This window comes from Rhinolophus sinicus, chromosome 17 (assembly GCF_057876585.1).
Source record: "Rhinolophus sinicus isolate RSI-liver-muscle chromosome 17, RSI-T2T, whole genome shotgun sequence".
NCBI classification, from domain to species: Eukaryota; Metazoa; Chordata; class Mammalia; order Chiroptera; family Rhinolophidae; genus Rhinolophus; species Rhinolophus sinicus.
Window position 1 is genome coordinate 157,293,636 of NC_142517.1, and position 25,922 is coordinate 157,319,557.

The 25,922-nt window shown below is 36.2% G+C and overlaps 1 protein-coding gene across 11 annotated transcripts in view; it reads left to right on the forward strand.

Moving 5' to 3' along the window:
* Nucleotides 1–25,922, forward strand: part of B3GALT1 (beta-1,3-galactosyltransferase 1) — a 524,367-nt gene that overhangs the window by 133,161 nt on the left and 365,284 nt on the right. For all 11 annotated transcript variants that reach the window (XM_088793707.1, XM_088793710.1, XM_088793711.1 and 8 more), the window contains exon 2: nt 22,835–22,879. Coding sequence is in view for 1 of the 11 variants with exons in the window: in XM_074337512.2 (XP_074193613.1) it covers nt 22,835–22,879 (45 nt within the window). In the remaining 10 variants the exon portion in view is untranslated. The remainder of the gene's footprint in view (nt 1–22,834; nt 22,880–25,922) is intronic.

Consider the following 25,922-nt stretch of genomic DNA (forward strand, 5'->3'; position numbering starts at 1 on the left):
ATATCACTTTATTTGTATGTTTTCTTATTGGTTCATGTATTTATTTGTTGTTGGGTTGATTGGTTAGTTTGGACTGTGTCGGGTTCCAAAAGTAACTGGAAGCAGCTTATGTAAGTGTAGGTTCACAAACTCAAGTTTGCAAAAATGTTACTTTTTACAAAACTGTTTTCACTGACTCAACTCAGTATCTGACCCTGATCTCCCAGGAGGTGGTAGAAAAAATAACCTCAGTGCTTCCTGCATTCTTAGTCATCCCTGGGATGGTTCCACAACTTTGGTGTCTTTCAGAATGCCATGGTCATTCTTTTCCAGGTCATCTTCTAAACAGATGGCTTCGGGGAAGCTCCACTGCCTCTGGCTGCATAAACCCTCAGCTCTCCACCACTTCTGTGCTAACCGGGGAACCCTGGGGTTTTCTGTGAGACTGCCTGTGGTCTAGCCTGCCCGGACCCTCCACATAGGCTTTCAGGGCTCTGGATGCCTTCTAGTAATGCTGCCAGAGGCCGGGCTCATCCCTGCTCTTCTGGGTCTCGTCGGCCATTCTCTGGTTTCCCTCATCTTCCCTTCTTCATCCACAAAGGCCTTCTCCCTTGCTTGTCTCTCTTCCACCAACCGCCTTTACATTCTTTTGAGGATATAAGCATCTGGAAAGCAAAAGCAAGTAATACTTGCATGCTATTTTTGTTTCATGGATGCTCCTAATAGTACCTCACCCACAATATAAGCTGAGAACATAACACTAAAGGACAATTGAGGAATAGGCAATTTTCTAAGCGGTTAAAGCAATTTGGCACAAGAACACAACTCTTTGATTTAATTTATAAATAAATATATGTGTCTCTTTTCCATCTCATCCCAAAAGAGATTTGGGGAGTTTACACAAATCTTTTTTGGGATGAGATGGGGAGTTTATAGTGTAGTTGTACCATACACTACAAAACATAAAACATGTAATAAAAGAAATTTGAATGTGTATGGGAGTAGGGACTTTTACAAAGTAGTGTGAAGTCAGGGTTAAGATGAGGACCCAACACAATGCTAAAACTGCCTTCAAAATTGCTCTCTGAGTTTCCTGGTGAAGAACCCAGCTGGAAACACAAACATTCAGACACTTCACAGTGCCCAAAAGATAAAAATGAGCCAGATATCTAGAGATACATACCTGTCTGTTCTTGAGACCTGAGAGAAATTTCTTCCATGGATTTACATAAAGGAGAAACTCTCTCAAATAGTGAACAATGTCCTCTACTAAAAACAAAAACAAAACAACAACAAAAAGCATCCAGTGTCCCATGAGTTTCTGATGAAAGCAAGTACAGTGCTGAGATTAAGGCAGTGGAAACTTATGGGACAAAGAGAGGATTTGGATTTTAGCTCTTCCACTGCCAACTGTGTGACCTCAGTTAGTTTTCCCTATGGAAAACCTTCGTTTTCTCCCATGGAGAAAAAAGCACCAAGTTGATAGGATTGTGAGCATAAATAATTCCCATGAAGACCATACCTGGCCAATAAGAAAAGGAAATTTGTGTTAGCCTCTAATATTGTCATTATTCTTCGTAATTATTTACTCAACACATACTAATTGAGTGCTTGCTATACGGGAGGCACCGTTCTAGACTTTGGGGATGCAATAATGAGCAAATCAAAATCCCTGCCTGCAGAGAGCTTCAGTTAAACTAGGAGGCGGCAGACAACAATCAAAGTATTTAAGTAAAATGCATAGTATGGTAGGAGACCATAACTGCTATGGAAAATAATCGGAATCAGGATAAATGGTGCCAATGGTGAATGTGGGTGGTCTCGATTTTAGGTAAAGTAGCTGAGGGAGGCCTCTCCTGAAGGGATAGAGAGAAGACATGACTATATCTGAAGGAAGGCATGCCCTGTCCATAAGTGTTTGAGGGATGTCCATAAGTGTTTGAGGGATGACCAACGGACCAGTTTGGTTGAAACAAGGGAATGAGGAGGAGAGTGACAGAGATGAGGTCAGGGAGCTGAGGAGGGGCCAGACCCAGGAGGTCTGTAAACCCCTTGTTGCCTTCTCAGTGCTGTGGGGGCTACTGGAGAATTTGAGCAGAAGAGTGGTACAATCTGACTTACATTTTAATGAGGTCATCTGATTCCTTTGTCAGGAGGCTCTTGGATTTATCCAAGTGAGTAGCAATAGTAGCTTGCATCATGATGGTAGCAATGGCGGTGGTGAAAACTAGTCAGCATCTGTATTATTATTATTACTATTATTATTATTATTATTATTATTATTATTATTATTATTTTGAGGTTAGAGGCAACAAAATGTGTGAAGGAGTACATGTGGGGTATCAGAGGAAAAGAGGAGGCAGGATGGCCCCAATGTTTTTCAGCCTAAGCAAATGGAGAGATGGACTTGATACCAACTAGATAAAGTCAGAGAGGTACTAGGGAAAGATTATAAGAATAGCCAATTTCAGGGAGAATAATATCAGCATCAATATTATCATTGTTACTGTTAATACTGTTTTCCTCAGAGCAAAGTAATGGCACGCCTCCAGAATGTAATTCAGAGAAAGCACTTCAATGAGGATCTGAGAGAATGCAATGTGTAGGTTGTTGATGGTCTAAATAAAACAAGAATAAAATTTAGATATTCGGAGAAGTTAATGAACTGTTTATCCTTCAGGCAACCTTCCATTTATTTCTTACAACTGCAATGTTGATAATATTTGAACAACAGAATTCTTTGGCATGAAACTGTCATGTTCTTCATGCTGCTGCCCAGGGAAAATCCATGTGCTTTGATAGTCAATTGAGTGGATAGTATAATTAATTATCTACAATGAAAATGACAAAAAGTTGTAGTTGAAGAGATAATCAACCCCCCTTCACATAGAGGAAGGTGAGGGAATAAGTGGTTGGAGTAAATATTTTTCTCAGAAAACAACCCTTAGACAAATGAGAAAATAAAGGGCCCCCAAATTCTTTTCCATGGAACATTGCTCTAATAACTTAGGCCTGGCAAAATTTCAAAGCAGTATTACCAATTACCTACCATAGAAAAATTTCATTAGTGGACCCATGCGAGTTTTAATTTTAAAATAATATAACTTCTTGATGAATTCTGCAAGACTAATTAAGTTGCAAAATTGCATCTGCAAGTAGCTAAGTGGGTTAACCTTCTATAAGATGTTATGTTTACAAGGCAATTTAGTGTTAGAAGACATCTCCTTCAGATAGACATTTTTTTTTTTCTTTTAGAATATTAGTCCTTAAGTCACTTTTTCTTGACAATAATTGGACATCATGTTCAGTTGTCTATTGAAACTTCTCTTTGAGATAATAAAAATACATCTTTGGCAAGTTTCTGTTGATTGTTACTGTTTAAAGGTACTTGTTTTCAAATTGTCCGAAAGCAGTTTCAAGTCATTAGGATACTGGTTAAGAAAAGAGGGGCAAATCTCAATGTTCTTTTAGACCACTTAAAATTATTACCTGAAATTTGGTCAGTCTTTCTGGAAAAAATGATTGCCTGGGAATTTTGGGGGGCAGAGTGTCCTCTTCTAAGAAAAATATCTAGAACACATTAATTAGGGAGAAATCTGCAACAACATTGGAAACTAGGGAATAAAATTGTAAAATGCCACTAACTTTAAAATGCTTTCTGCTAGAATCAGTATAGATGGGCAATGAATAAACAAGAATCCACTTGTAAATCACTGGCCCAGAAGGCAAGGATTATCTCATAGGAAGTATACAGTCCCTATCCTGGCGGACATATGCCTTCCTGGGCTTCGAGGAGTGACCAGGCTGAATCCATATACAGCCCTATCGAGTCCCATGGATCAGCAGAAATCCCATGCATTGTTGTGGCATTGGAGCTGGGAACTTAGAAAAGGAAAAGGAACAGAAAGCTGCAGTAATGATGACTGCAGTGAGGTGACTCCACATGCTAGTGACTTATAAGATGAAATTGAATTGAGACGGCAGGAGCTGTTGATCTGGAATAGTGGTGTCCTGATACTGAGTTGCAGGTTTTGTTGACTATAAAGTTAGTACGTTTGGTATAAAAAAACAAAGACTATTTGTGTACCTAGAAGAAAGCTGAGTCTCACCAAATCTAGCTACTGACCCAGAGGCTTCTGCAAAGAGAGAAGAGAAAGCATGCAGAAATGAAGATGGCCTGCTAGGATCCTTTTGAGCCTTGGTGGCCCCACTCCTCATATACACTATGTCGACATATAAGCAGCAAGCCCTCCGGTTTGAGCTTTAAAAGAATTTTTCTAACAGCATGAAAGTGTCAACTAAAGAGGCCTACGAAGAATCCCTTTGCCCTGGTTTTGTGGGAAAATACCAGGCCTAGATAGTGTTGCCATTTTTGGGGGAAAAAAAAGAATTCAAGGAGGGGCCTTACGAAAAGATTTTATAAAAAATGGAGCATAAAGCATTCAAGAAGCAGAGGCAAAACATTTTTAAGAAATAGTTTACTTTTTAGAGCAGCAAAATTGAACAGGAAGTACAGAGATTTCCTCTATACCCCCTGTCCCCACACATGCATAGCCCACCCCTTGTTCACAGCGCCCTCCAGAAGAATGATGCTTTTGTGACTGTCAGTGAATGTGCATTAACACAAGTATCACCCAAAGTCCATAGTTTGCATTATGATGCATCCTTGGGGTTGTACATACTATGGGTTTGGAGAGATGTATAACGACATGTATCCATCATTATGGTATCATACAGGGTATTTCTACTACCCTAGAAATGTTCCACCTATTCATCCCTCACCGTATTCCCCACTCCACACCACATGCCCTGGCGACCACTGATCTTTTTACTGTCTCCATAGTTTCGTCTTTTCCAGAATGTCATGAAGTTGAAATCAAATAGCATGTAGGCTTTACAGATTGGCTTCTTTCACTAAATAATATGCATTTAAATTTCCTCCATGAGTTACCATGGCTTGATAGCACATTTATTTTTAGTGCTGAATAATATTCCATTGTCTGGCTGTATATACCATAATTTATTTATCCATTTACCCACTGAAGGACATTCTTAGTTGCTTCCAAGTGTTGGCAGTCATGAATAAAGCTACTATAAATATCCAGAAACATATTCTTAAAAAGTATTTTGTATATGCAGCAAGAAATTTCAGATTCTATTTGCTTTGTCCTTTGACAAAAGAAGAAATCATAGACTACTATATCAGGCAAGAGATAAAAGGTAAAAGAAAAGAAATTATTAAAATGGAGCTGTCTAAGAGGCAAATAGAAGTGTGAAGAGAGAGCAGTAATATGAAAAAGTAAGACTATGAAGTTTATGGAAGAACTTTTAAATGTTTTATAACCAATTAAGAACAGAAAGCTGTACAACAGAAAACTGAACAAGTGCTGTAGATCTTAGAATGCAGATAATAATAACAAACTTCTAACAGCAGAAGAAGATGTGATGTGCAAAACAACATAGAATTGCTGAAAAAAATCAGTACATGAAAAATGATATTAAACAAAAACTCATAGACACAGACAATAGTTTAGTGGTTACCGGAGGGAAAGGGGGTTGGGGGGTGGGAGGTGGGAGATGAGGGTAACCGGGATCAAATATATGGTGATGGAAGGAGAACTGACTCTGGGTGGTGAACACACAATGGAATTTATAGATGATGTAATACAGAATTATACACCTGAAATCTATGTAATTTCACTAACAATTGTCACTCCAATAAATTAAAAAAATATATTAAAATATAGATGAAAACATTTCGTGAATAAAGATAATTTGTTAATGAACAAAATTTGTACAATTGATTTTAAATGACTAATGGATATATTTTAAAAAACTGAAATTGAAATAAAAGGAATCCAACAAGCATTCCAGCAGGAAATAATGAGTAAATATTACTTTTCTTGCCAGCGCAACTGTATTCTTAGATCTTTTCTTCTGCAACTGTAGACAAGAATAAACAATAACTAGCCTTTATTTTCTTTCTTTTTCTATTATTTTCAAATATATACAAAAGTAGGGAAACTCATATAATAAATCCATATGTATCCATTCCCCACCTCAACATTTATCAACTCATACCAACCATGTTTCATCTGTATCTCCACTCACTCCCCCCACTCCAGTCTTAGAATCAATTAATTCCAAGGCATTGTGTCACTTCTTTCATAAATATGTCAGTCCATATCTCTAAATATATGGGTTCTTAAAAAAACATAACTAGAAACTATTACCATACCTAAAAAATAAAATTCTGTCATATCAGTCCTAGTCAATCAGTGTATAAATCTTCCTTAATTTTATATATTTACTTTTGGTTTATTAAAATCAGGATCCCAAATACATTCACAAATCATTTGGTTGCTTAAGTCTCTAAAGTGTAATTTAATCTACAAATGTCTTATTTTTCCCTTATAATTTTATTTGTTGAAGAAATTGTTATTTCTCCATTCTACAGAGTTTGAGGGAAAACACTGGATTTAAAAGTTCTGAATTTAGTCAACTAAACATTTATTTTCCTGTGAGATTACAAAATGTGTCATCTATGTACCTTTCTTGCAATATAAGCAAACAAAAATCTATGAAAATAAAGAATCTCAAATTGGCATATAGAACTGACAATAAAAATAGGATTATGTCTTAAAATTACAAGTCCACAAAGTTGAATGAAAATATCATGACTGGTTCTTAAAAGCAAAGATAGATAATGTATGGGTCTATAATCCTCGATGATTTCAATAAAACCCTATTAAACTGATTTTTTCCTTCATGATGGATAGTCAGTACATTTCTTCTTCATGGTTAAAGTAGATCATTAGAAAAGCAAAGTTTAAGAAACTGAAAGCAAATTTTATGATACATAGTTTTTCTAAGCTTTTTAACAACTTTTGCTTAATATTAATCACAAGTACAAATATATTGAAGAGGATTTGTCTAGTTACTTATTACTTGTTACCAAATTCTGGACTTAACTTTTGCAAGAGAACCACGTTTTTATCCTACTTTATTATTATAATAATAATTATTATTATTGATAGGTCATTTAGCAAAAGCTTGAATTTTCTGCTCATCAGGATGCTAAGGGCTTTTTATGATCTTTCCAGTGTGAATATTCTGATGTGAATGCCAACTGCTCTTTTCCACTTTTTATTTTAGAATCGATGTATTCTCAATGTGAAATCTTTCATGTTGACTAAAGAATGAGTGATCTTAAAGACATCCCCTTAGTCATGAAACTAAGGGTGTTTTATAATGCGAATCCTCACATCTTTTATAAGTATCACTCTATGAGTAATGGATTTTTAATGTAATGGATTTTCAATATTTACTTTACTCAGTTCCTTCTCCAGTATGAATTACATGCTTGGTGTCCCCCAAGAGGATTTCCTCTCCCGGTAAGAACCCATATAGGACAGAAAGCCGATGTCTGTAATCATTGTGGTAGAGACTTCAGTGACCATTCATCCCTCAAGCGACTTAGTGAATTCATACTGGAGAAAAGCCATTATGAGTCTCTACGTGGCAAAGCTGTTTATGCATTTTCTGTCCTTAGACAGCATCAGAAACTTCACACTGGTGAGAAACCCAATAAATGAGTATGGGTAATGCATCATCCAGAGTGTGCATTTACATAGACACCAGAGAATTCACACAGGGGGAAAGCTATATAAATATACTGAATGTAGGGAAGATGTCAGCCAGAGAGCTAACCTTTATTCACCCCAAAGAACACATGGTAGAAAATTTCCATGTCTGTAATCATTGTTGAAACACCTTCATTGATCACTAATATTTAAAAAAAAGCATGAGCAGATTCACTTTGAAGAGCAGCCCCAGTTCTGAAATCACTGTGGAAGGCTTCAGCTCAGCTCCAGCCTTGGTGTGCACAAGAAAACTCCGGATTGGAGTAACACATAAAATAGGAAGAAGGCAGGAAAGGCTTTACCAAGAGACAGATGCTTTAAGAACATATACTTTACCAAAAAAAAACAAAACAAAAAGAACCAAGATGTATACTTTTAAATATAACTGAGAGATAGGATGTGGAGAGAAATCATAAGAAGTCCTGGACCAGGGATGGGGGAGGAGGTAGGGTGAGGGTTATTCTGAGACGTAGATCGGAGAAATGTAAGCCTCGCAGTTGTGCGATCTTGCTCTATGTCTGGGCGAACAAGAGAATGGCCACAAGGATCCTCGTTTAAAAAAGACTGTCCGGTAATAAGCTAAAAGTTATACAGAGGTCTTTAAAATATTTCCGGTAGGTTAGATTTGTTGTCTCTTCTATCACTGTTAATGTTGAATTTAATTTTGTTGTGATTGAAAAATGTTGCCTATGTCCATTCTACATTTTAGAATTGATTGAGTTTTAACTGATATCCTCACAAATGATTCATTTTTATCCGTGTCTAATCGTTGCCAGAAATGAATATGTAGTCTCGGTCTGATGGGGTGGAATTGCTCTGCCTTTCTGCCTTGGTCTCTGTCTTTCTCTATCTTTACCCTCCAAGGACATGTGCCCCCTCACACACACACACACACACACACACACACACACACACACACACACACACACCTTAGTCCAAGTCACCATTATGTCCCATCTTGATGACTGCAATAGCACGTAAGTAACCTCCCTGCCCAATACTTGACCCCCATATTCCACAGGGCCACAATAATCCTTTTGAAAGTTACTCATGTCGTATCACTCTTACAGTTCAAAACCTTCATCTCACTCAAAATAAAATTCAGAGTGCTTACCAAGGTCTAAAACACCTTACACCATCTGGCCCTCGACAGCCACTCTAACCTCTTCTACTAGTTTTCTCCATTTGCTAGCTGCTCTGCTCACACTAGCCTCCTTGCCTTTCCTTCAACCTGCCAATTACAGCCTCACATCATGTGCTTTGCATGTACTACCCCCTCTCTGCTGTGCTTTTCCCCAGACATGTGTATGACTTGCTCCCTCATTTCTTACAGGTCTCTGTTAACATGTGTCCTTTAAGCAGGGGTTCTTTGGCTCGCCAACCAAATAAAAATAACCTCTATCCATTCTCTGACCCTGATTTAATTTTCTTCAAAGCTCTTAAGCTCCACTCAGAACACGGCATATGTCTTTATTACCTACATATTTATTATTTGTTTAATATATTTGCTTATTATCTGTCTCCCTCCAATGGAACATAAACTACACTGCAATATCCCCAGGTCTTAGAACAGTGCATTTACTCAATTTTTGTTAATGAATGCAACCCACTCTCATGTCTGACTTCATACAGGTAAAATCTGCACCACCCTAATATGGTGTGGGCTTCTAATACTCACCCATTCTGCTTTTACCCTGCAGTTCCCAACTGAGGAGCATTCAATCTAATTTGGTACCATTGGTTAAGTAGCCTAACTGCCACACTAATACTAAGAGGTATTATTCCTGAAATCTCTCCCTGAGGCTAGCTGCATACTGGTTTTTGGATTATAATCTCCATCACTCACACAATACAGATAAATGGTAGCTGAGGTATGAAAAACAATATGAAAAACAGGATAAATCAATGGCATTGTTCTTGTATTATGGAGGAACACTATATTTTCTTGGGGAATGTATCCTCAAGATATTTAGTATGTTTTCATTAAATGTCTCTTCTTGGGTGTCTCTTGTGGAGGGATGGAAAGTTCTGGATTTCTGAACTCCCACTAGGGGGAGCACTTTCCACACCAAGGGTTTCGGGAAAGCCCCTAATTGAGGTACAAAAACTCATACAGTGAAAAGTGAGAACCATTTGTCCCTTCTCATCTTGGGCAGGATAAGTTAGGCCTAAAAGGGGAAGTGTTCAGCCACTGTGTATTCCCTAGTTCTACACAAAGGTCTATGAACATGGATTCCAACGCTTCCTGTTTGGATTGTCTTCAAGTTAAGCTGCTTGTGCGAGCAGAGTATTCTACTAGAAGCAGCAGGCAAACATTTTCCATTTGGATATGACGACTTCTATAAATTGGGGATTAGAGGTTGGAACTCACTGTCTACTGCATTTTAAGATTTGTGTCCCCATTCAGAAATCCAAAATCATCATGTAATGTTCTCAAAATCAGGGAGATACTCATGGAGTGAAGCCATTTGTATCCTCTGACTTTGAACCGAGAGAACCATAACTTAGTTAAGAACTCACTGTCCAAGAAACATTTTAAGGCTTGGAAGTGGGCTTGGTCTGTCTGTTTAAATAGCTTTTGATCTTCCTCTTTATTACCTGAAGCGATGGAGACAATTGGGGTTTCCCCAGTGTCACATACTTCGCAGCCACCACAAAATCCCCAAATGCTCAGCCATTTCTTCTTCCAGAATGTTTTATGCCACCATTGAGTTGCAGATTGCCTTGATTCTCATAGGAAACACTGCCCATGATGTGAGCTGGAGCATTTCACATCTTCATTGATGATATCTGATGTATTATAGACACTGGGAAATCATAGTCTGTGAAGGTAGACCTGTTGCCCCCAGTGCCACTCACTGTGTAACAAGATGTTTAACGGGACGTTAGTCTAAGTTTCTAGTGAGGCCAAAATGACAGAATAGGAAACAATAGCTGACAACTTCTCCTGTGTGGCAAAGGTGTTAGACCACACATGCCTTGCAAAGGAGGTTTTCAGCTTCTATCTAACTTGTAAAAGGTACGTGTAAAAAGGGATAGAAACGATGAAAGGGAATTGGAGGTTGTAGAGTACATTTCTTTGTAAAAGGTTGTTAGAATACCGTGCCAAATTCCCACATATAACATGAGGAGAGGAGGGAGGTGCTTGTCCTCTAACCTCAAGCACGTGGAAGGAGGTTTCAGAGACCATTCGGAGTGTGATGTTTTCTGTGGAGGCTTGAGTGACATTGTGGGTTAGTGTCTGACAAGCCTGAGGGACCAGAGGGCAAGAAATGGAAGTTGCTTGGGGCAGCCCAGTAGAAGACTGTGATTTGGAGAATAATGGCTTTCTCAAAGATTAACTAGAGACATGTTTCCTGTGGCAATATTTACAGAGTTGCCCAGGGTTGTCTTATTGGGAGTATTCCTAAGAGTGCAACCTGGAGATTTGGTGGAATTCCAAGACAGCTTCTTGGATGGGCTTAGATTGTTGAGAACCCAAATCTGAAATGTGTGTATGTGTGTGTGTGTGGGGGGGGGGGCGCGGGGGGAGCGGGGGTTGAGGGGAGGAGGGGTTGTCATCATAAACAGCCAGCTGCAAAGTTCATCAAAGATTTCAGCCAGACATTCAAAACAATGAGTATTCTTCATGGAATCCACAGAGCACTGAGGAGAGAAAGAAGAAAGTATGCTGAGCTAACAGAATACTGACTCCAACTTACAATTCTTTCAGTTTAGGAAGTTATTCTGTTTCTTAATTCTCCCCACCATGTTTCAAACTTCAAAGAGCATTGACAGTGTAGTGAATCGGTATAGGGCAGAGAGACAGTAGCTTCAGGTGAGGACAATAGAGAAGTAACTATGTCCCTTTTCCCCGTGAAATGTTTTCATCTGTAGCACACAGAAGGACTGTATTATCTAAAAGGGAGCAAATAAGAGATGGGATCTGTCTGAGTTTCTATCCAAGGACAAGGAAAGACCTAGACCCCACAGAGTGAATTTTCAGAGTTAGTCAAGGAAAAAATAATAATAAAGTTGCCTTATTTTGCTTCTTTCTTTGGCTCTTTGCATATGCTATATATATATTATATATGTAATATATGATATACATAACATGTATATATGTTTTATATAATATATATAATATTCAATATATAATATATATATTGTATGCATATTTAGTATATAATATATACACATTATATATAATACATATACAGAGGGTGCCAAAAAATGAATACACATTTTCAAAAAGGACAACTATATTAAAATTGTAATACTCAATATATACTGATAACAAAAAATAAATACATGTCACGTTTGACTTCTGCAATTACAAGAGGTGCTCAAAGTGGTTACCATCAGCGTCCAGACACTTCTGATTATGGCGAACTACTGCTTGAGCAACAACGTTGATCAAAGTGTCCACTTGTATGCATTTTTTTGGCACCCCCGGTATATATACACAAAGTAAGTATTCATTTTGTTATCCAAATCCTTTGTACCCTAAATAGGTTTTTCCTTTATATTCTGATACCTAAAATAGTAGCGGTAAATTCAATGTGCTCATTCTTTTGTCAATGTTCATCTATACTAACAGGTTTTAGTTTTTATACTTTAAAGCAACATTGTTTGATGTATAAAGGCTGTGGTTACTATATCATCTTAGAACACTTTAATTATTTGAATCCTAATTTTCATATGAATATGATAAATTCTGCTTTTGATTTATTAATATTTTCTATATTTTATATCTCCTTATTTTCACAGGTGTAATTTATTTGTTACTTTGCATTTTGTTCTTTGGATTTGGGTATATATTTTCCCCAATCTGCAAATTAATTTTTAGAATTACAGATATCTTTTTGGTTTCATTTCTGTTATATTATTCTCTTTTATTTCTCTACTAGTAAAAATTACCTGTAAGTTTTTAATAGATATTGTTAAAGAACAAAAATTCAACTGAGTAAATTTAAGGATCTAATGGGCTTTATTAAGTGACTTGTGAATTGGGCAGTATCCCATTGAGCAAAGAGAGAGAGACTCCCAAGGACTGTACAAACTAGAAGGGTTTTATGGGCAGGAATACAGGGCAAGGAAGTCATTAGCAAAATAAAAGAATGAATTGTTTCAGGCCAACTCATCTTCCTTTGGGGGGAAGGAACAGGCAAGGGTTTTTCCTCAGATTACCTCACTATTGTTAATGTCAGGTCGACTCTAGAAGTTCAATTTCCTGGGAGAGGTGAAGTTGTGGTTAAGTCTTGGTTTGCTGTTGTGGAAGCAAATGACATCATTTTGGGCCTGTCATTTATTTTTAACAATGTATTTAAACATACATTTTGCTATCAATGAAAATATCCAGTCAATATCTATAATGTCTCTGGTGAATGAGAAATATTTAGCAAAAGTTTTACCTATTTCTTTTTCTACCCTATTTATCTTTCAGATTTTGTAATAATTGTTTACGATTTTAGTTTCAATATGATATATTGTGTTTTTCCATTATGCCTCTTTCATGAATCTTTATGTTATAAAAGCAGTATACCTGTACTTCATAGCTACAATGTAACCAATTATTTAGACTTAAATACACATTTTCCAGAGCTCATGGCTTACCTTTCTTTTAGCTTTTGTATTCTTGTACTTTGGATCTTTGTTTTGTCTTGTTGTTTTCTCAGACATCACCAAGAAAAAATTTTAAAGTCCCATAATCATAACATTTTGAGGTTTTAAATATATTATGAATATGAATTGAAAATACTGGTTTAACTGGTATAAGAGTTGATGTTTGCATTTGTTTCTCTTTGTGCTTTATAAATATTGCACTGTGTTTTTCCTAAAGTTTCATGTTTCAGGTTAAAGTCTTATGTAAATATGATTCTTTTACCTGTGAAAATAACATTTTTTAAATTCTTGTATGGTTTATGATTATTTTCTTTCTTTATTTGATTCTTAATTTAATTTTGTTATGTCCAAGTGTTTCCTTCCTTCCTTCCTTCCTTCCTTCCTTCCTTCCTTCCTTCCTTCCTTCCTTCCTTCCTTCTTTCCTTTCTTTTTCTTCCCTCTTCCTTTTTTCTTTCTTTCTTTCTTTCCTTTTTTTTTTTAATATTAGCATTTATTTTTATTTGATTATTTCTTCCTTCTCCTTAGCTCTGTTATGTACTTCCCTCTGGAATAACAATTTTGCTATTAATTATAATAAATCTCGTAAATTGACCCTCCATACCTCATAGCTTTTCTTTCATAATTTTCTTTTTCTTTCCATTTGCATTGTGTTCTGAGAGAACTTCTTTCTTCAACTTTCCAGATCCCTAAGTTTATCTTTTTGTTTTGCTCTTTTTCTTTTTCCTCCAGCCATAACCATTATTTTACTCAACTTTGTTCTTGAGCCTTTAAAATAACGCTCATGATTAATTTTTGAGAAGTCTAATTAAACATGTTTGGTCATTGATATTATAAAGGATACATATAGTCTAGATTGCTCTGTACTATTGTTAGACTGGGTTTATTTCTTTCTAATGGCCCTCAAAGACAATAGATCTAGAATCCTTGGCTGTCATGGGTTGGATTGGGCATATGTTTAGTCAAATGGACTCAAGTATTATATGCCATGAGTAATTGAATTCCAAGTTTCACATAGTTGAATTCCAAGGATCTGGAAGTTGCCTAGACCTTGACTCCATTTTGGGGTTTGGTCCTTGCACCCACAGTGTGAATTTCTGGTGGTGGGTTGTTTACTTTAGAGGGCTCTTCTTTCATGTTTGGTTGGATCAAACTACAGAGCCAGCAATTCTGAGAGCAGAGGAATTCAATAGGTTTGTACAGGCTTTTTATTGATGAGCTCACTGACTTCAGCCTTACACTCAGTTTCTGCTCTTTCAAGTCTTATGTTTGTTAACAGGGCCTTCTGAGAAAGCTCACTTTTGGATGTTCTGTTTTTATAATATTGTGAGTTCTTAAATTTTGCATGGTTTTCCCACTAATCTTATATCATACTTATATTATCTTCTGGAAATTCATCGAGATTTGATTTGATGGCACCCTTTCCTGTTAACCACCATTACAATACTGGATTAATTCTAACTTATATTTCCATTTTAACATTTCAGTGGGGTTTGGAAAGAACAAGTATAGTCAGATTCCCTACTGGTTTTAATGACCCAGATTATTGGGTTTAGATATCTGATCCTTGAAAGGCCCATACATTTTTTTTTTCTTAATGTAAGGTGTCTTGTAATAGTTACAAAATAATCATTGAGGTAACTGTGACTCTGACACCCAGTTCTCTAAATTACCTGTAAAGAATTGAAGTCGCATATTTTGCTATTTACAGCTTCTCTAGCTCACATTCCTTAACTTTTTACTGGACAGATACATTGAAAATCTGCCAAGGTAACACATTCTGAAGCAGAAATACTTAGGAAGACTATCAGCTGCTTTGTCTTTGCTTCCTGAATTCGGAGAGAAATGTTCAGTTATATGCTCTCATCCCACTCAAGCAAAGGAGGTTGCCAGAGTTTATGAGGTGGAGAGAATCATCCTTCTTTTGATACTACTAGCAAATAATGGCAGTGACTCTTCCTCATATCTGTATCTTGTCATTCATTAAAGCAAACAATATTACAGACATCCCCCATAAAGTGGGAACTCTACTGGAAAAAAGGTCATGACATGGCATCCTAAACATAATTATTCTGTTATCAAGCAATTGTATTTGAGGGAACCATTCTCTAATTGAAGCTCTTCCTTTCTGAAGCACTTACTGGGTCAGGAACATGGACTCTTATTGATGACTAGGTGTTTTCCACCTTTAACTTCTCCCCTAAATGATGGAAGGATCTTTTATCCTTTTGCTCTGTGAGTACATCAGCATGTAGGGACTTGTTAACCACCAAAGAAGAAAGAAAAATGAATGTGCACTGGATAATTTCATTTCTAAAGCACTTTATCCTTTTCCTGGGAGATACTCTCAGCCATGCAACCTTCAGAATGTAAGCAAAAATGAATGAATGATTTAGCAGTAATATTGTTTTCAATTTTGATGTGAATTAAAAAGTGAAAGTTATTCAGAATATTCTTTCATTCAAATTAATGTTGCCTGGATCCCTCATACATTATTCAGAATGCTGTTGTAGAATGGCCAATTCCATCTGAATGCTACATGGTTTATTTTCTTCTAAATAGGACCTCCACCAGCTATGTGAAAAACCATAACTCAATGACAAACACTTTGATTGTAAAACGCATTTTTCAAAATTTTTTTCCTGTTTCTGTTTAGTTACTGTTTTTATTGCCATGCTGGTTTCTAAGTGGCTAAATAACAGCATAGATTCATCAAAGAGAGATTACCACTCTTCTAATATTTTTGGGATAGATGATTAATTTTAAAATAATTCACATTTTGTAAACAATTCATGATTACATTATCTGTGTCTCTCAGAATTATTTGAAATATTTATTGATGATGAAAGAGACAGAAGTGAGAAAGTAATCACAGGAGTAAGCTGCCTAGCTGCATAGTCATTGTGTTCAGTGTGGGTGGGGCCCAGGAATTTGCATTTGTAGCATCATTCAGGTATACAGGTGTAAGAATTGTATTTTGAGAAACATGAAAGCACAGTGCTTCTCAAACTTTAATGGGAAAATAATCAACTAAATATCTTGTTAAAATACATGTGTTGAATCAGTGGATGTTAGGACTGCCCTAAGAGTCTGAGTTTCTAAGAAGCTTCCAGATAATGCCAATACTGCTTGTTCAGAAAACCATACATCGAGAAGCAAAACCTCTAGAGACAGGTCTTCAACTTTGCAAATCCAAAATCACAATTTTGCCAATTCACATAGCATTTGATCCTGAGAAGATGACACACGACAACTAAAGAGACAAGAGCCTGATATATAAGCCAAATTGCCAGTTTAATTATGGCACTGATTCTTAATCCTGAGTGTCATGAGAATCACTTACTTCAGGGTTTAGACCACATTCCAAGGAATTCCGATTTAACATCAGTAGTTGTTCAAATTTCCCAGGTAATTCTAATATGCAGCCACATTGAGGATCACTGATTTTACACTGACAATTATAATGCCATGCAGATCAAATACCAATGTTAGTTGATCAGCACATTCTCTTTCCTGAAGAGATACCTGCATAGGGAGCCAATATGAAATTAGTGGTTTGATTGGGGGATATAGAATCACAAGGGAAGGTGTTAGATAACCTGAGTGGCTGTGTTAATCAAGCCTGAGATGTACACCATCACCAGAGGTTCCACTCGGCAGGGAGGCAGGTGTTCAGGTAGACCCTTTAGGACCCTTCTCCAATCAATATAGCCTTGCATTCTGTGCTCCTATTTTCTACACTAATACAGACTATCCCACCTCTGTTATTTTCCTGTATTTGTCAAAACGATTTCACACAAATACTTTCGCATTACTTACTTGTTCATGTTTGCCTTAATTACCTGTTTTCAGATCCTTAGCCCTCTTAACTGAAAGTGGATGTCCCAGCATCTCCTCCATGGTTGATTTCATTGTTTATGTCTTAGGGTGGATTTTCTTTATATATTCTAGTATTTCTTGTTTTATTTCGCACTTTTTAAGTTTCTTTCTTAGAGAGTAAGCCTTATTTTCAAATTGTTGGGCAGCCCTCCTGACTTTATATTTCCTAAGTCAGTATCAATTAGATGAACATGTGAAATGCCGTGTGTATATTTTGCTAATTTTCACAAATGTAGCGCAAGAGCTGAAATATTTGAAGACAAAGCTGAAATGAAATTAAGTAGAGATATTTTGATTCAGGGTCATAGAACAATGTTACATTTTTATTTTTTTTTTGTCATTTAGGAAAAAGTGCTTACATAAAATTGAAATGATATGTACAAAGGCACTTTCTTATAAAGGCACTTAAACTTGAAAACTAGGGAAGTGACAATTAAGTGTTTAACAGAATTTCTATTTTAAGTGAGAGAATGGTTGACCAAGAATTATTCTTTTTTGGGGAATACACTTTTACTATCATTAAATTCAGTGGAAATTTGGACAAGATATCATTTTGAAAACATGTAAAAGGAAGAAGGTAGTAATCAGGATTTCTTTGTGAAATTTTATCAGACTAATTGAATTCTCCTCTCTGTCAGAGTGATAGAACTGATATATCAGTTGAAATAACGGCTGTAATTTACCTTGACTTTAAATAAGCTTCAGCTACTACTTGTTTGGCATACAGATTATAGATTTTTAAAAAGTTGTCTAGACTAGAACCTTGCATGGCTAGAGTTTAATTTATCCACACCAAAGACTTATCGAAATTATATGATTTTTGTATCTGTGCCCTGAATTTTATTAATATATAATGTCTATGTCATATTTGTGTATTCTCAACACACAACTGCAGATAAACCACAGTTATCAGATATAGTAATAAAAAGAACATTTTGTGTGTCTGTGTGTCTGTGTGTGTAAACCACAGACCCAGAAATCAGCAAGTGGAATGTTAGTGTGGCTACGGATATCTGGACTGACCTTCTGGATAAGCCGTAACATATAGCATTTTATCTTGGAATGGATTGTGTATTAATCAGGTTTCTCCAGAGAACAGAAACAATAGTATATATATATATATATGATGGAACAATGGCATTATTATTTTGCTCCTCTATCTTGAAGCCCACGAAAATCAACAAAACTTAAGTGTATGGATCCTTGGAGTGCATGAGGCCTAAACATTGCCTGGAAAGTGGCAGGCATTGTATATATACTTTGTGTGTGTGTGTGTGTGTGTGTGTGGTGTGTATATATATATAGAGAGAGATAGATATAGATATAGATATATAGATATATAGATAAAATTGGCTCATGTGATGATTATGGAGGCTAAAAATCCCACAATATCCTGTCTGCAAGCTGAAGATCCAGGAAAGCTAGTGGTGTAATTCAGTCCAAGTCCAAAGACCTAAGAACCAGGGATATAGATGGTGTAAGTCCTAGTCAGAGAGCAGAAGAGGACTGATGGAACAGCTCAAGCAGTCAGGCTGAGAGAGTGAATTCTCCCTTCTTCTACCTTTTTGTTCTATTCATGCTTTCAATGGATTGGATGATGCCCACCCATATCAAGGAAGACAATCTGCTTTACACAGTCCAGTGATTCAAATATTAATGTCATCTGGAAATACCTTCACAGACACACCCAGAAATGATGTTTAGCCCAATATCAGGGCTCTTCATGACCCAGTCAAGTTGACACATGAAATTAACCATCACAGATAGCCACTTGCATCCCAGCCCTCCCCAATGTCCTTCGACTCCATTATCTGCTGGCCCTGGAAGACCTAAAGTCAATATCATTTCAGAAAAGAAAAAAATATCTAGAGAGCTATATGGAAAGAAAAATGCTTTAAAAAATTCAGAGACCAATTTCTCAAATATAATTGATACAGCAGGAGAGATGTGGTTTGGACTTGTGCCTCTCGTAATAGCATCTGCTTATTTATGTGTCAACCTTGTTCTCCTAGAAAACTGAATATGCTGAGAGAGAAAAGCAATGTTAGAAATAATAACCCCTTTGAATAAGATTTACAGTAATAAAAGTCCCATTGTTACTTCATTTGCTACTCAGAATATCCCTCTGAAGTAAGATGGCAGTTGTTACTGTAATACCAGGTTTTCATATGAGAAAAATCAGGGTTAATAAGTGTTAATCTTTACTGTGCTAAAAATAATCAATTTAACATACATGTATTGAATGCCTGCCACTTTTCTGGCAACATTTAGGCCTCACCAACTCCAAAGAATCCCAAGGCACACACAGGTACCTGAAGGCTGTGCATTTCTGACCTAAGACCAAATACTGAGCAGCAAGTCAGAGAACTCTCCCCTTGGAGAACATATTTCAAAACATAAAGCCTTTATTTCAACTTACTAACTCCATTCACAAGAATTTCATGTACATAAGTTCAATGTTTTCAAATTGAAACTTATTCACACGTGGGGTTCCATGTATGGAACATTTCATATTTTTTCTATGTCTCATGATTCCTTTAGATTGAAAACCTATAAGAAAATGTGCTCGTACATTGGACATTTCCTAATGATGATGCTTACATTTAGGGAAAACTCTAACTGGATCAAGATTAACTTTTAGTATTTTCCCAGACTTAAATCCAAGTTTCACCAGATTTGAAAAAATATACCTAATATTATTTTGGGGATAAAGCAAGTTCCTTATTTCTTTTATATATATATATATATATATATATATATATATATATATATATATATATATATATATATATATATATTATTATTATACATATGTCTATATTGTTTAGATTTGTTGATTTTGGTGGGCTTCAAGATAGGGGAGCAAAATAAAACACCACTGCTCCATCATCTTGAAGCAGAATTCAGTCCTTTACTCTTGATGTAATACTCTAAATGCTATACTCCTAATAAATATCTCTAGAATTATAAAGTATAGCATGTCACAGTCCCTTAAAGACAAGGTCTAACCAACACATATATGATCATGTGATTTATGGCAGAGACCATACCGTGCAGTGGATTAAAGATGATCTTTTCAATAAATTGCCAGTTGTATATAAAAGAATGACTCTAACCCCTAGCTAATACCGTACATATAAATCAACTGCAGATAATATCAGATCTATATATGATAATTGAAACAATAAAACTCTCAGAAGAGAACATACAAAACTTCTTCCTAACCATGGAATAGGCAAGGATTCCTTAAATAGGAAACAAAAAGGGCTAATAAAGAAATTTAAAAAATTATAAATAGGGCCATACTAAGACAGTAAAAAAGCAAGACACAGACTCAGAGAAGATTTTATATTTTATATATGTATATATACGGCCTGTGAGCTACAGTTTACTGAACCCTGGTCTGGAAAATGGAGGTAAATGAAAGGAAGATTGAGAGACTAAAGCATTTTGTCAAAGAAAGAAGACATTTTCTCACTAAGCTATTGGAATAGACGTCAGAAGGACTGGCTTGTCAAACATAAGCCCATCAGGTATCTCAAAAAAATAAAAATAGAAACCTACCCCAATTTCCAAGGTTACCAAATTTATGATCAATCTGTTCATTGTGGGAAATTACCATACTTTTTCCCTCAAATGAATATCTTATCTGCAAATGTCAAGACATATCTTAAGAAATGAGCATTGCAACAGTCCAGGGTTAAGTTGTTTTGTTAGAGTATGTTAGAGTAAATTTTCATTTATTTGAGGGACTTTAATTATTCCGGGTAACCTTTTTGTGTTGTTTTTTTCTTGGAATGCAAAATGCAGATTCCTGATTAGAATGTGATGTACATACTTTTTCTTAATGGCAGCAAGAGAAAGTATCCATTTTGTATTCACTTATGAAGGGTCCTCCCCAGCAATCTCAGTTCATAGAGATTATTGTAAAAAACATAATGGGTTCAGATATATTTCTAGGAGTTTTGTAAATACTTTGCTTTATCAAAGACATAGGTGTATTAGTTACAATTGTTTACACTAGAAGGAAAAGAAAACTCAACTCAAACCAGCTTAAACAATTGAGAATTCTGGGGGTCTCTATTAACTGAATCAATTCAGAGCTGGTGTAGGAATCAAGTTCATTTCTCTTTTCTTCTGTGGCTCTCCCTCTTCTATGTGTAGGTTTCATCCTCAGGCTCTATAGGATGGCTACTGTACTCCTTGTTTCACAGGTATATGTAGATCAAAGGCAGAGAGTGTGACTTGGAAAATTTGGCCCATAAAGTAAAGCTCCTACTTTCCCAGGAGCCATCATCAAACCTGTGTTACATGTCTTTGGTCTGAAATATATCATACACCCATTTTTTGAACAAATCTTTGTTGCCTGGGGAATAGCCCTATCTTAAGCTCTCCATCTAGATTGAATCTTAAATGAACCACTGCGGCAAGTTGCCTGGAGTTACCTTGAGTAACTTAACTCAAGGGTTCTCAAAGTATGGTGCCTGAACCAACAGTGTCAATACCACCTGAGAATTTAATAGAGATGTAATTTCCTGGGCCTCATTCTGGGCCAATTGAATTAGAAAACTCTAAGGGAACGCTCCAGCAATCTGTATTTCATTGAGCCTTTCAGGAGATTCTCTATGCACTGAAATTTGAGAAACTTTGTTTTTTGACTAATCAGAGGCTACATCCAGAGCTGGAGACAAACCTTTAAACCACACAGCTACTGATTAATTGGAAATGTGTGAAATGTATTACAGATATAGCCATGAAGTCAAGCACATACAAAGTCTATAAAGTATATGTGATGGTGAAAAATTTTCAAAAGCATTATGTTTAGTCAATTAAATTTGTGAAACATCATTTCTTAGAGTATATTTTGAATGAGATAAAGTCTTATCTATTTGGATTGGTTTATTTTTCATTCTATGGATTGAGATTCTTTCAGGGGATTATGGAAGTTATTTGTGACCAGATTTATAAACCACATTAGATTTAAGGTAGAGAATAGAATGGAATAGAGTGAAGCAATGTAAAACTTTGATTCAAATCTGTATCTATATGTATAAATATGTATGTGCCACAAGTTTCCAATAGAAAATGCTTAACAACTAGCTGTCTGGGGGCAAACTGCTCTGGTTTATAGTTTGCCAATTTCCATGGTATAAATATACCTTCCTCCTGCCCCTAGCAGATGTCAAGCTACGGTATCAGTGTGACATCACTGAAAGTGGAGTTGGGCAAGATACACAGTTCACACCATTATATAGTATTTCAACCATAAAGGTATATGTAAATAAGCTCAAGAGCATAATTAGAAATTGATGTTTCGAGTGTTTATTTACCTTTGTTTTTAATATGATGCATTTGATTTTAAATTATATAATTTGATGTTTAAGAATGGCCATCCTTCATCACTGTTTCACAACATTCCTGAAAATTTAATAATCATCTCTCGTGAGCTGGTATGAGCCAGATCAAGTACACAATTGGGCTGTGCAAAAAAGTTTGAAAGCCACGGATTTAGCCATTCCCCATGCTTACTATTGACTCAAAATTAATGAAAAAAAATGGCGAATATAATAAACCTTTTCAAGATCTTTGTTTTTTCCCTCTGAACTACCTAAGTTTTTCTATTAAGAGAGAAAATCTATCCAATCCTATTTTCTGTAATCAAATTATTTTCTCCCTAAAAATTGGCAACTGTATCCATCTTTGTCTTAATACACCTCTTAAATTTCATTTAGGCACTGAAGGGAAGAGAGGAGTTGAAAAACATCTGACATTCAAAGGTTGGTGTAATTTTATCATTAACTTCAGTGAAAAGATAGGAATAATTATAATTTAAATGCAGTTAGCTTCTGTTGGCTATTCCATGTTCACCATTCCTTCACTATAATCCTTCACTATAAGCTTTTCTCATAGTAATCTATATCTCATCATAGGGTTACTAAAAATGAAACAATACTAATTAAACCCTTTCTATCTACATACCGTTTCTAATAATCCATTAACGGATATCAAAGGATGTACCCGATTCAGGGAACAAACTTTCAAATATAACAATAGGACAAATGCCACATAACTTTGTTACACTTTTCCTCAGAGTTTTTTGAGCATGTTAATAATAAAATAAATGCAGATTTATTTGTAAATGAAATTCAATTTCCACTTAAGCTTATGGAAAACATTGTAAGCCTTTTCCTTAAGGTACAACTTGTAGCCTGTCTTCTTTGCAAAATCTTTTCTAATAACTTGCCCTAGTTTATTTACTTTTTTTTTTCCTGGTATCTATTATACTTACATTATTTGTGGCAAAACTAGAACTCCATTGTTCCCTCCTGACCACATTACCTTCACTAAATTCTAAGATCCATAAGATCAGAACCTTTTACTTTACTTTTGTCCCCATAACCCCTACCAGCATCAGGATCATAGTAGTATGTAATGCCTTTTAAAGTTTATTAGAAAGAAGTGTAAAGTTCTGTACATGGGTCTATACACTCAGACCCCTCTAGTATTATTACTAGTAGTATTTAGTGCTTAATAATACTAATCATTTCCAAATATTTTGCATGGATTGTTCATGTAATTTTCACCACAAACACCAAGTAACAGAAAATAAACGTATCCTATGATCACATAGGATAAGGACTGGCACCCAGGAACTTTGACTCTAAAATCAGCGCTCATAATCATTCACTCTGCCACCTCACGTACTGATATGAGTAAGCAGTAGTAGCATGTTTTAAATGTCTGCCAACAAAAATTTCATCATTGATGGATTTCAGTGCTTTTAAGATTGTGTAAAACTGGAATTTAGAGTTTTGGAAGATCTCTAAGGGTAACTCAGGAAAAGATAAGAAAATGGCAAGTATAAGACCAAATGTAACAGTAGCACGGAGAATAAATTCTGAGTAATTTAGACATTTGATTTGAGTTCCTTAGGAAGTGAAAAACAACAGATGTATGGTAATCCATTGAAAATTTACTGTGGAGACAGAAAGCATTTGTAAGATCAGACCTGACATTTTAGAACTGGAGCTCATGTCTGTGGCAAGGCCTGTCCAACCCAGAGGACGTGAGGAAGGGCTAAAAAAAAGTCAAACTGAAAGAGAAGGGCTTTCTAAAACATAGTTAACTTAAATGATTTGTATGAGAATTTCATGACTAGGCACCAAGAGTCCTATGTGATTTTTTTTTAATCTCTTTCTATTTAAAATAATGATCTGAAAAACCCAAAGCATCAGGGGAATAATCTTTTTTTTTTTTTTTAAAGATTTTATTGGGGAAGGGGAACAGGACTTTGTTGGGGAACAGTGTGTACTTCCAGGCCTTTTTTTCCAAGTCAAGTTGTTGTCCTTTCGATTTTAGTTGTGGAGGGTGCCATTCAGCTTCAAGTTGTTGTCCTTTCAGTCTTAGTTGTGGAGGGCGCAGCTCAGCTCCAGGTCCAGTTGCCATTTTCTAGTTGCAGGGGGCACAGCCCACCATCCCTTGCGGGAGTCCAACTGGCAACCTTGTGGTTGAGAGGACGCACTTCAAACAACTGAGCCATCCAGGAGCTCAGCGGCAGCTCAGCTCAAGGTGCCGTGTTCAATTTTAGTTGCAGGGGGCGCTGCCCACCATCCCTTGTGGGAGTCAAGGCATTGAACTGACAACCTTATGGTTGAGAGCCTGCGCTCCAACCAACTGAGCCATCAGTTAGGCAGCTCAGCTCAAGGTGCCGTGTTCAATCTTAGTTGCAGGGGGCGGAGCCCACCATCCCTTATGGGACTCGAGGAGTTGAACCGGCAACCTTGTGGTTGAGAGCCCACTGGCCCATGTGGGAATCGAACCAGCAGCCTTTGGAGTTAGGAGCATGGAGCTCTAACCGCCTGAGCCACCGGGCCAGCCCCCAGGGGAATAATCTTATAATGCCTTTATTGTATTGCTTCAGCTATTTCTTAAAGATAGTAACCTAAAAGTAAAGACAATAAAAATGCAAGTAATCATTCTTCTTTTCAGACAAAAATAAAATTGATGCTATTCAGAGTGGGCTTTTTTTTTTCTTGTAAGAAGTCAGTTGTTCTTTCCTGCAGCAGATTTTATTTGACCATCTGAAAGTTCCATGACTTTCCAATTAAGAAGAAAAAAATTACTCAATCTGTAATTAGAAAAAAAGCATTTTGAGTGTTAATTGTGGACAGTCTTCCTCTGTTTAATAGAATCAGAATCCACCTGGTATAAAGAAGAATACAGCAACACAGGGTACTGACTATGAGTAATCTTAAATTAGAAATTCAGTTTTTCTGATTATTAGTTAAGTGACCTTAAGTTATCTAATTTTTCATATCCTCAACATCCATATCTCTGATATGGATATGAATAGAAATATTGACTCAAATAATCATTGCAGGAAATAGATGCTCCAATAGATAAGAGTTGCCAAGAGCAATAAATAGGAGTTACAATGTTATAATATAAACTCAACACTCTGCTCTTCATTCCTGTATTATTCACAGCGTAATTGATCACAAGATCATTTTTCAAATTTGTATTGGCATCATGGTCAATTCTGCTCAATTCTTTACGTGTTGACATAAATAACATGCTATTTTAAAGTATCCAAATGGTTCTTGAGAGAGAGGGTCTTTTAAACATAGATAGCTAGATAGACAGAGAGATGGATAGGTAAATAGATAGAAAAATAGATACCTTGTTTTTACAGATAGGGCATTATCACTGTTATTTTGTAGGCACCTGCCAACTGCCCTATATTACTTCTTTGTATGAATTTAAGATTTTCTTTCCATTCTGGAATATGAAGAAAAAAGTACCTGAGAAATATTTAAGTAT